This window comes from Magnolia sinica, chromosome 19 (assembly GCF_029962835.1).
Source record: "Magnolia sinica isolate HGM2019 chromosome 19, MsV1, whole genome shotgun sequence".
NCBI lineage: Eukaryota > Viridiplantae > Streptophyta > Magnoliopsida > Magnoliales > Magnoliaceae > Magnolia > Magnolia sinica.
Window position 1 is genome coordinate 17118057 of NC_080591.1, and position 9462 is coordinate 17127518.

Sequence of the window (9462 nt, forward strand, 5' to 3'; positions counted from 1 at the left end):
TGTGAGAAATCGATCTCCTCCATCCGTTTTTTAAATCATTTTAAAGAAATGAGACAAAAAATGTGGTGGATAAAAATCTCAAGTGGGCCAAACGAGAGGAAAAAGTGGGGATTCAGTGAGCACCGTTGAAACAATCTTATGGCTGTAGAAGATTTGTACCAGGCTATTAGTTTTGTGTTTTCACTTCATTCAAGTGGGATTGACCTTGTAAACGGTTTGGATGGCATAAAAACATGAAGGTAGAACCAGGAAGGTTTCAATGGTAGGCATTTCTTTTTCCAAATTTTCCTCTCGTGTGACTCACTTAAATTTTGGATCCGTATCGTTTTTGGTAGAAATCCCTAAAATGAGCTCGAAAAACGGATGGACGGGGTGGATTTCTCACAAACATCACGGTGGGCCGCAGCATCCAGCGCAGGAACTTCCTACAAAGGGCGCAGGAAATCGGCGTCCATTTTTAAAATAAATGTCTGCTGCCGCATGAAGAGCCACGTAACCTGACCAGCCACGGTGGTGGTTGGCTAAGCACGTGCGCCATGACCCTACGCACGTGCAAACGGCTTAAAAGAAACGCCCGCCGTCTAAAATTGCACGACACTCAAGTAGGGTTCAGGCGTTTATTGGTCTAAAGGAATCATATAGTAGTTTGAGGGATATGGAAAACAATACTCACGCAAGGCCATTAGGAACGGGAACCGATGTGGTCCTGCCGGGCCTCACGCGAAATCCTACTGACTCGACGTATGTTAGCCTCGAATCCACATGTGAGTTCGCGTGCTTGTGTACACTTCAGCAAGTAATCTGGTAGTCCACGTACCATGAAAAAAAATAATTCCTCCTTTCTCTTAAACCCCTTTTCTCTCTTTGGAAGCGCTAAAACCCTCCGCGCTTCCTCTCTCGCCTCTTTCCATTTTCTTGATTTAAAATCGCCATTTAACAACTTCGCATTTATTTCAAGAAAATCTCAAAAGATATACTTGACCCAGGTCGTTGAAAGTGACGGAGGCTGCTTCTCTCCCTATAAAAACTCTTGGAAAATCTCTTCAAATCGCACCTGCTTCTCCCTTTCGAGTCTTTTTTCTCTTTCTTGCATCAATGGCGGAAAAAGAACCCGATTCAATGCGACCATACCCTTCCCCGGCTCAGGTAAAATCAATAAAAACTTCCATTTGTTCCACCCGAGTACATGCAGTTTATCCTCGGGTGTCAGAATAGCAGTACTGTTACGGTCCATTTTCAAGTGAAAGGTTGATAAAGAATTCTGGGTGATGGTCCACCTCACCAATGGTCAGGATCACCGCATGAAAATCTCATCTTGGTGTTTTCCATTTCCTCTGTTTTCAGGTTGTAGAGGAGCTGAAGGATCTCTGGAGCATGGCTCTGCCGATCACCGCTATGAATTTCCTCGTATATGTCCGAGCCGTAGTCTCCGTCCTCTGCCTAGGCAGGATCGGAAGCTTGGAGCTCGCTGGTGGGGCTCTCTCCATCGGCTTCACCAACATCACCGGCTACTCGGTCCTCTTCGGCCTTGCTGCCGGTCTCGAACCCGTCTGCAGCCAGGCCTTCGGGTCCAAGAACTGGGACCTGATCTCAATATCCTTCCAACGCACGATCGTAATCCTCCTGATGTCGAGCGTGCCCATCGGCCTCCTCTGGATAAATCTGGAGAAGATCATGGTTTCCATGGGCCAAGATCGTGAAATCACTGCCGTCGCCGCTACCTACTGCTTATATTCGCTCCCCGATCTGATCACAAACGCCTTCTTGCAGCCGTTGAGAGTGTATCTTCGATCGCAGGGCGTGACAAAACCGATGATGTATTGCTCGGCATTGGCTGTGGTTATTCACGTGCCTTTGAATGTAGTCATGGTGTTTGTGCTTGGGCTCGGCGTTCCTGGCGTGGCGATTTCAGCGGTGCTGACTAACCTCAACATGGCCTTGTTCTTGGTTGGGTATCTGTACTGGTCGGGCGTGTGTGAGCTGACGTGGAAGGGATGGTCTATGGATGCTGTTCGCAAGCTATGGCCGTTGATGGAGCTGGCCATACCTAGCTGTTGTGGGATTTGCTTGGAGTGGTGGTGGTACGAGATCATGACCGTCATGGCGGGGTACTTGCCCAATCCCAAGCTGGCCGTCGCTGCTACTGCTATCTTGATACAGACGACTAGCATGATGTATACAGTTCCCATGGCGTTGGCGGCTTGCGTTTCCACGAGGGTGGGTAATCCTCTGTTTTTTTTTTTTTTTTTTACCCTTCTCTTACGTGCAGCACGTACATACGGCTACCCAGACCGTTTAGATTGTGGGGCCCACCGTGGACGGAGCTTAAGCCAAAAGAATAAGGGTGATTGAGCAATTCAAACCATTGGATTGGTGGATATCAAATGGACTGGGTTAGCTTAACTTGTAGAGGGGAGCGGCCCTAATGCTGGGGCCCACCTTGATATATGTATATAATATCCACACCCTACATCCAAATCTCAGGTGGACCATACCATAAGAAACAGTGGTGATTTAAAGCCCACCGTTAAAAACTTCATGGGCCCTTCTGAACATTTTCTAATGTTTATTTGCCGTCCAGTTAGTGAGGTTACACAAGCCTGGATGAAGTGAAAAAACAAATATCAGCTTTATACAAAACTTTCGTAGTCTACGAGAAGTTTCAGTGGTCAATTACCAGTATTTCGCAAGGTGTGGTCTGCCTAATATTTGGATCTGATTCAATTTTTTTTAGCTCGTACCTTAAAATGAGCTGGAGAAATGAATGGACAGTTTATATACGGTACAAACATCAAGGTTCATGGCTGCACATGTTGGGAGACACGTGCGACTGATTACTACGTGTCTCAAATGTGTGTCAGATCCACCCCTTTAAAAAGTCTTAAGGGGGCGTTTGGCGCATGGTAGTAGATGGGACGGAATTGCATTTGGTCCGTGCTAATTTCACTCAATGTTTGGGAAGAATGAAAAAGGTCTGGAATTATATTATATGGAATTGCATTGGGTCGTGCGCCAATTCCACTCAATGTTAGCAAGATGTGTAGGTCCCAACATGATATGTGGGCTATATCCACACCGTCAACCCATTTTTCGAGATCATTTTAGAGCATGGGCCAAAAAAATCAGGTAGATTTAAAGCTCAAGTGGACCCACCGTAGAGAGCAGCGGGGATTGAATACCTACCATAGAAATCTTCTTTGGGGCCACATAAGTTTTGGATCTGCCTCATTTATAGGCCCATGCCATAAAATGAGGTTATAAAACAGATGAATGGTTTGGATATAACACATTTGTTATTCTTAATAGTTTCAAATGACGGTAGGTATATATCCATTCAATGTACCACTGTATTACAAACATAGCATGAAATTAAGCTTATATCGGACAATTCCTGCCGTATGAAATAATTACAATTTTTTTTTAATCCCATCCCACATAATCCTTCTCGATTGCAGGCGTCAAAGGGCATATTTGGGCGGTGGGATTAGATGGGATGGGATTTAAAAAACATAATTATTACCCATGACAGCAGCGGGATGAGATTAATGTCATGCTTTGTTCGTAATACTGTGGTACATTGAATGGATATACCCACCATCATTTAAAATTAATGAGAATAACACACATGTTATATCTAAACTGTTCATTTGTTTTGTAACCTCATTTTATGTCATGGGCCTAAAAATGAGGTAGATCCAAAACTTATGTGGCCCCAAAGAAGTTTTCAACAGTAAGTATTCAATCCCCGTTGCTTTCTATGGTGGGGTCCACTTGAGCTTTAGATTTACCTGATTTTTTGGCCCATGCCTAAAATAATCTCGAAAAGTGGGTGGACGGTGTGGATATAGCCCACACATCATGGTGGGACCTACACAACTTCCTAACATTGTGTGAAATTGGCACGAACCAATGCAATTCCAACTTGGTATAATTCCAAGCTTTTCCGTTCTTCCCAAACATGGAGTGTACTAGGCACAGGACCAGATGAATTCCATCCCATCTAATCCCACTGCCCAAACATGCCCTAAAGGGTTACACCATCGAATGCTCAAAAACCCTGCCTATTTCGTTTTTAGAAAGTAAACCTAATTTCCTGGTAAATAGATAATAATTATTCATGTGTAATTACTGCATCATTTTTTAGAATTGACTTTTACTTTCCTCAACGCTGAAATTTAGGATCCTGCTAAGTATATATGGGCCCACCATGATGTATGTGAATTATCCACACCGTCCATCCATTGTGCCAACTGAATTTAGAGTATGAGTCAGAAATTTAGAGTATGAGTCAGATTTAAAGTTCAAATGGAGCACACCTCAGAAAAAAGGAAATCGAACACCCACTGTTAAAAACTTCTTAGGGCCGCCGTTTACCTTGGTGTGGGCCACTTCAGTGTTGGATCTGCTTCATTTTTCGGTTCATGCCTCAAAATGCCATGCTAAAGCAGATGGACAACATGGATATGTCATATACATCATGGTGGGGCCCATAAATTTGAGTTAATCCTTTTAGACCGTTTTTCCCAAACAAAAGTACTTGCCAATTTCCAAACATGGTAAAATTATAATAAGTAGGTATTTACACGCCATTTATAGTGAATTTGAAAAATCAAATAAGCCTAAATGATACTTACTCGTGCCTATGGGGTAGAATCACGAGATTTTCGATACAAGATCATGGATTCGGGTCCTACTGTGGTGTGAGATCGTGTGTTAAAAAAAGGCCCTTAAATTCATGTGATGTTTCTTATTTCAGTCTTGAAAATTCTAGCTTTTCATCATATGAGAATCTATTCATTATCACGCGGTGCGCGAGATGAATGGATAAGGTGCCATATACACACCGAGGTGGAACCCACACGAAATTTGTATGATTTATAGGCCACTTGAGCGTTGAATCGGCCTGATAAGATAGCGTGGGTCCCTGATGGATGGGTTTGTTCTACTCGCAAGAAATCGTCCTGTCATCGTCAGTGAAAATAACGTCCCCACACAAACCTCTGGGACATCAAATGGAGGGTTGAGAGGAAAGTAATCGTGGGTCTAAATTCAGCGGGGGAAATTTGGACTATTTATTTCATTCAACCATTTGGCTTTTGAGGTTGTGCTATATCCACGGTTGGGCCAACATTATCGACGGTCTGGATTACAGTTTATCTATTTGGTGTGCTTGGTGGATGAGTTGCACCATTATTTGAAATAATAGCAAACCATTATTCTAGCTCCGTTATGACTCAGATTGAGTACTGCCCTTGACTCCGCTCGATTTGCCCTGATGCTGTCTGATGCTCAGGGATTTGATTCGACAGCAAGTCAAAGTAAAAGATAAGAGAAACTTTCAAGCATGCTCTCTGTCCTCAAATACAATGACCTTGACATATAATCAAATCCTTGTCAAAGATTAAAGAAATCTATCGAATTGATGCTTTACCCAATCCCCATCTCTCTCTTTGATCCTCTCCTTACCCCAAACAAACAGAAAATTTTTACTTGTTGCAGCGTGATTGCTCCATGTCATTATCAGCACTATTGCATTAAATGTAGTGCCCAGTCACCTTCCAACAAGCATGCAATCCCTGCTCTCAACAAGCAGAGAATCCTGACTCTTATTTGGCATAGGATTTGATGGAGGCCCATCAAATCCTGTTAGGTTGGGCCACATAACATGTCCTTGATTCAGTTGCCAGGCCATCTGCTTCCATGCTATTATACAGATATCCTTGCGGAAGTTTTGTGCAGCCCCCTTCCTCTTGACACGTGGTAAACATGTGGAGGGAGCGGATTAGGTGAGACCTTGGATCCACCGATGTGGGTGGGACCCTAAATTGTGGGGCCCACTGTGATGTATGTGACTACATTCATTCGGTCCATCCGTATTAAAAGCTCATTTTAGGGCATGATCCAAAAAATTAATCAGCTCCAAATCTCGGATGGACTATAGTACAGGAAAGTGCTGTGATTGACTATTAAAAGCTTCTTGTGGGCCGCAAAAGCTTTGGGTCAACATGATATTTGTGCTCTCTCTTCGTGCAAGTGTTTGTGACCTTATCAGCAGGTTGGATGGGATGACAAATAAACATTCCCGTGGAATCCATGAAGTTTTTAATAGCGGGGATTCAATCACAACTCTTTCCTTAGCTAAGGTTTAAGTCAACTTCATTTCTAGCATCATGCCTTAAAATGAGCTTTTAAAATTGTTGGATGGTGTGGATTTAAGGCACAATGAGGAGTTCCACCCATTAAGTGTGGCTCATGTATTTGGTATGAAATGGGTGGTTGGAGAAGAGTTCACATGATCTAAGTTAACATTCCTTGAACACTTGTGGCCCACCTAGTGATCATGTTTGCCTAAATTTTAGATGCACTGAATCTTCCAGTCAGGGTCACAACCCGAGTTGTCCGGTCCCCCACAAACACATTATCTGTATCACTTATGAGGTGAGTGGAATTATCGTTTCTCCATATTCTTCTATAGTGAATAATTTTGATACTCTGGCAGAGTGTGATGAATGATACACAGGCACTTAGAAATTACATACCTGCGGTAGACTTGCCTCAAACATCGCAGAGTTCCAAAACTCAGGTGGGCCTCACCATGTTAAAGTAACAGTCCTACCTAAAACCATGTGTGGCCCACGGTAGTTTTAATTACAGTGTTTTCTGAGATAGGTTCTTTTTTCTTTTTTCTTTTTTTTTTTTCTAATATAGATTTTGATGGATGGGAATGTATGGTGATGGGATGGTCAGGTGGGGTACGAGCTGGGAGCGGGCCAGCCAGAGAGGGCGAAGCTGGCAGCGATGGTGGCATTGGGATGCGCTTTTCTGCTTGGAATCTTCAACGTCGCATGGACGTCAGTGCTCAGAGAGCGATGGGCTGGTCTTTTCACTCAAGACTCTTCGGTCGTGTCGCTTGCCGCTGCGGTCCTCCCTATCATGGGTCTCTGCGAGCTCGGCAACTGCCCCCAGACCACTGGATGTGGTGTCCTCCGTGGCACCGCACGGCCCACCATCGGCGCCCAGATCAACCTCGCCTCCTTCTATGGTGTGGGCACGCCCGTGGCCGTCTGGCTTGCCTTTTGGCTCAAGGTGGGCTTTCCAGGCCTGTGGTACGGTCTCCTCTCAGCCCAGATCGCCTGCGTGATCCTAATCATGTTTGTAGTGTTGCTGAGAACGGATTGGACGGTGCAGGCCAACCGTGCTAAGAACCTGACCCAAGTGGAGATGGGCATGATTGATGGTGATGGTGATGGGGAGATGGGTGGGGGTATTGATAATGAGGATGAAGAAAAGAAGGGATTCTTGTCCACCGAGGATGTTTTGTAAGGTCCACTACCGTAGCTGTTGGTGGCCCACTTCACAAATTTTTTTTTTTTTTGGCTAAGGTGCCTTTGTTTTGTGTCATCCACTTCACATGTGAGATATATGTACGGTGCATAGACTATAATCACTAATCCAACAACTTTAACCCTTCTCTTCAACTGTTGTATTCGGAATACCAAGTGTTTTTTTTTTTTTTTTTGGGTCCCCATATTGGATGGTTGGGGTTGCTTATAGTCGATAACACTACGATTTGGACAGTCTGATTTGTCGTACATGCAAGCTTTGCTAGCAGTCGACTATCACAGTGCTGTTGGCCGTGTCGTATAGCAGGTGAGCATGACCTGTCGAAGCATGCGTACAGTTACAGTACCCCTGGACAGGTACCTCACCAAAAGTCACACAGATTCGCCGTCATAGAATGGACGGCTAAAACTGATTTATGGTAAGACACGTGTTCATTGGGTGTTTTTGCATGTGCATGGATGGTCGTGGTCTGGTGGAGTATGAGTGTGTTTTGTGTATGCAAGGAGTAGAGAGAGAAATGGTACAGGCACATGCACTCTTACATAACTTTAAGAATCTCTGCTCCACTTTCTTTTCCTTGTTTTCGTTTTCATTTGGATTTGGATGGTGTTCTTACCTTTGCTTTGCATTTCTTTTTGTTTTTTAGTTGCTTTTGGGTATCTTTCCTGGGTTGCATTGCTTTACATTATTATCATCGTTTTGGAGTAAAAAGGGCATTTGGTGCCTTTGTTATAGTTTTTTCAATTTTGGTACGGTGAATTTGATAGTGAATGGGGGTCATGTCTCCTTTTTTTAGGTTTGAGTGCTCTTATGGGTCAGGCCTAGGGCACAACTTGGACCTGATTGTGGCAATACGATTTTAAATTGGGTTATGTATCAGTTTCATTCTTCAAGACCTTATTAGATTGAGTCATAATAGGACCCAAATATGCATACTTGATTGGCCTCAATATGCAATGTTATCACTAATTGGAACATGATGAATAAGTCATATATGGTTCTAGATCGATGAGCGAAAACTGTGTATCTGGTGAAAATCATTAAGAAATAAATCCAGATCAACCAATCAAGATTACAGAAGTCTTAGAATCCTAATTTCAATTTAACTATTCAAGAATAATCGAAATTAAAAATAGAAATTTGTGTTGTTTGCATCACGTGCGATGTAAACCGCCACGACACTCTTTTGCAGAACCTATTAGACAAACACATCTCAGCCTTCAATTTTTTTTTTGGTCTACAAGCCCCGGTGGAACAAACACATCTCAGCCTTCGATTTTTTATGTCTACAAGCCCCGGTGAACCTATCTGAACCATCCACATCAATTGTCTCGAAGAAAGATGGGTTGGAACAAAATCCACCATTAAAGCGGTGACCATCTTCTTCATTTAATTGTTGACCGTCAATCGTTGAAGTTGCTCCATTCATAGATTAAATCCACACATCAGATGGCCCATCTGAACATCTTTAGTCGTGCATGACTTGCTTCCATATCGTGTAAATCAGGATCAAACGGCGTTGCTCTTCACGCACACCGCCTCTAACACTCGGTGACTCTATGAGACAGCGCCTGAGCTCTCTCTTTCTATTGAAATTTCTTCTCTTTTTCATTCTCCTCTGAACTTTCACTCTCTCTCTCTCTATGCTTCCTTGATGGTAGAGGTTTTGCTCTCTTTATATATATATATATATATATATATATATATATATATATATATATATATATATATATATATATATATATATATATATTTGACACAGGCACACACACCCCCACACACTCACGCCAAAGTGGGATTTCACCACCAATGGATACTCGAACCCTTAACTAGGTGTTGAAACTCCTGAGAGTCTACTACCCGAGCAAGAGTAAGGATCCCTCTTTTTTTATATAGAGTGTTAGAGTGAGGGATTCCTTTAAGGTTACACCAATTTGAGTTGATTAATACATGTGGTCTTATTTTTGTATACTTTCATTTTACTATGATTTCTGTCATATATGGGTAAAACTGGACTAGCCAAACAATTAGATGGAAGTGACACAAGGCCAATAGCTCGGATGAGAAGTCATGAACGAGCTCAGCCATTAATGCTGAACACAACCCCCACGACCAATT

General features: G+C 43.0%; 1 protein-coding gene across 1 annotated transcript; it reads left to right on the forward strand.

The window, feature by feature from the left end:
• Positions 1-859: 859 nt before the first annotated feature.
• LOC131235169 (protein DETOXIFICATION 54-like) lies at positions 860-7461 on the forward strand. The gene is made up of 3 exons (XM_058232308.1): positions 860-1146; positions 1345-2217; positions 6748-7461. The coding sequence occupies exons 1-3, from the start codon at positions 1096-1098 to the stop codon at positions 7321-7323; spliced, it is 1500 nt and encodes a 499-aa protein (XP_058088291.1). The 5' UTR covers positions 860-1095; the 3' UTR covers positions 7324-7461.
• The last annotated feature ends 2001 nt before the right edge of the window (positions 7462-9462 follow it).

Excerpts from the sequence above, each read along its gene's own strand:
- LOC131235169 (XM_058232308.1), top strand. The coding sequence starts at position 1,096 with ATGGCGGAAAAAGAACCCGATTCAATGCGACCATACCCTTCCCCGGCT. Across the intron at positions 1,147-1,344 it reads CATACCCTTCCCCGGCTCAG|GTTGTAGAGGAGCTGAAGGA; the intron begins GTAAAATCAATA and ends CTCTGTTTTCAG. Across the intron at positions 2,218-6,747 it reads CGGCTTGCGTTTCCACGAGG|GTGGGGTACGAGCTGGGAGC; the intron begins GTGGGTAATCCT and ends TGGGATGGTCAG.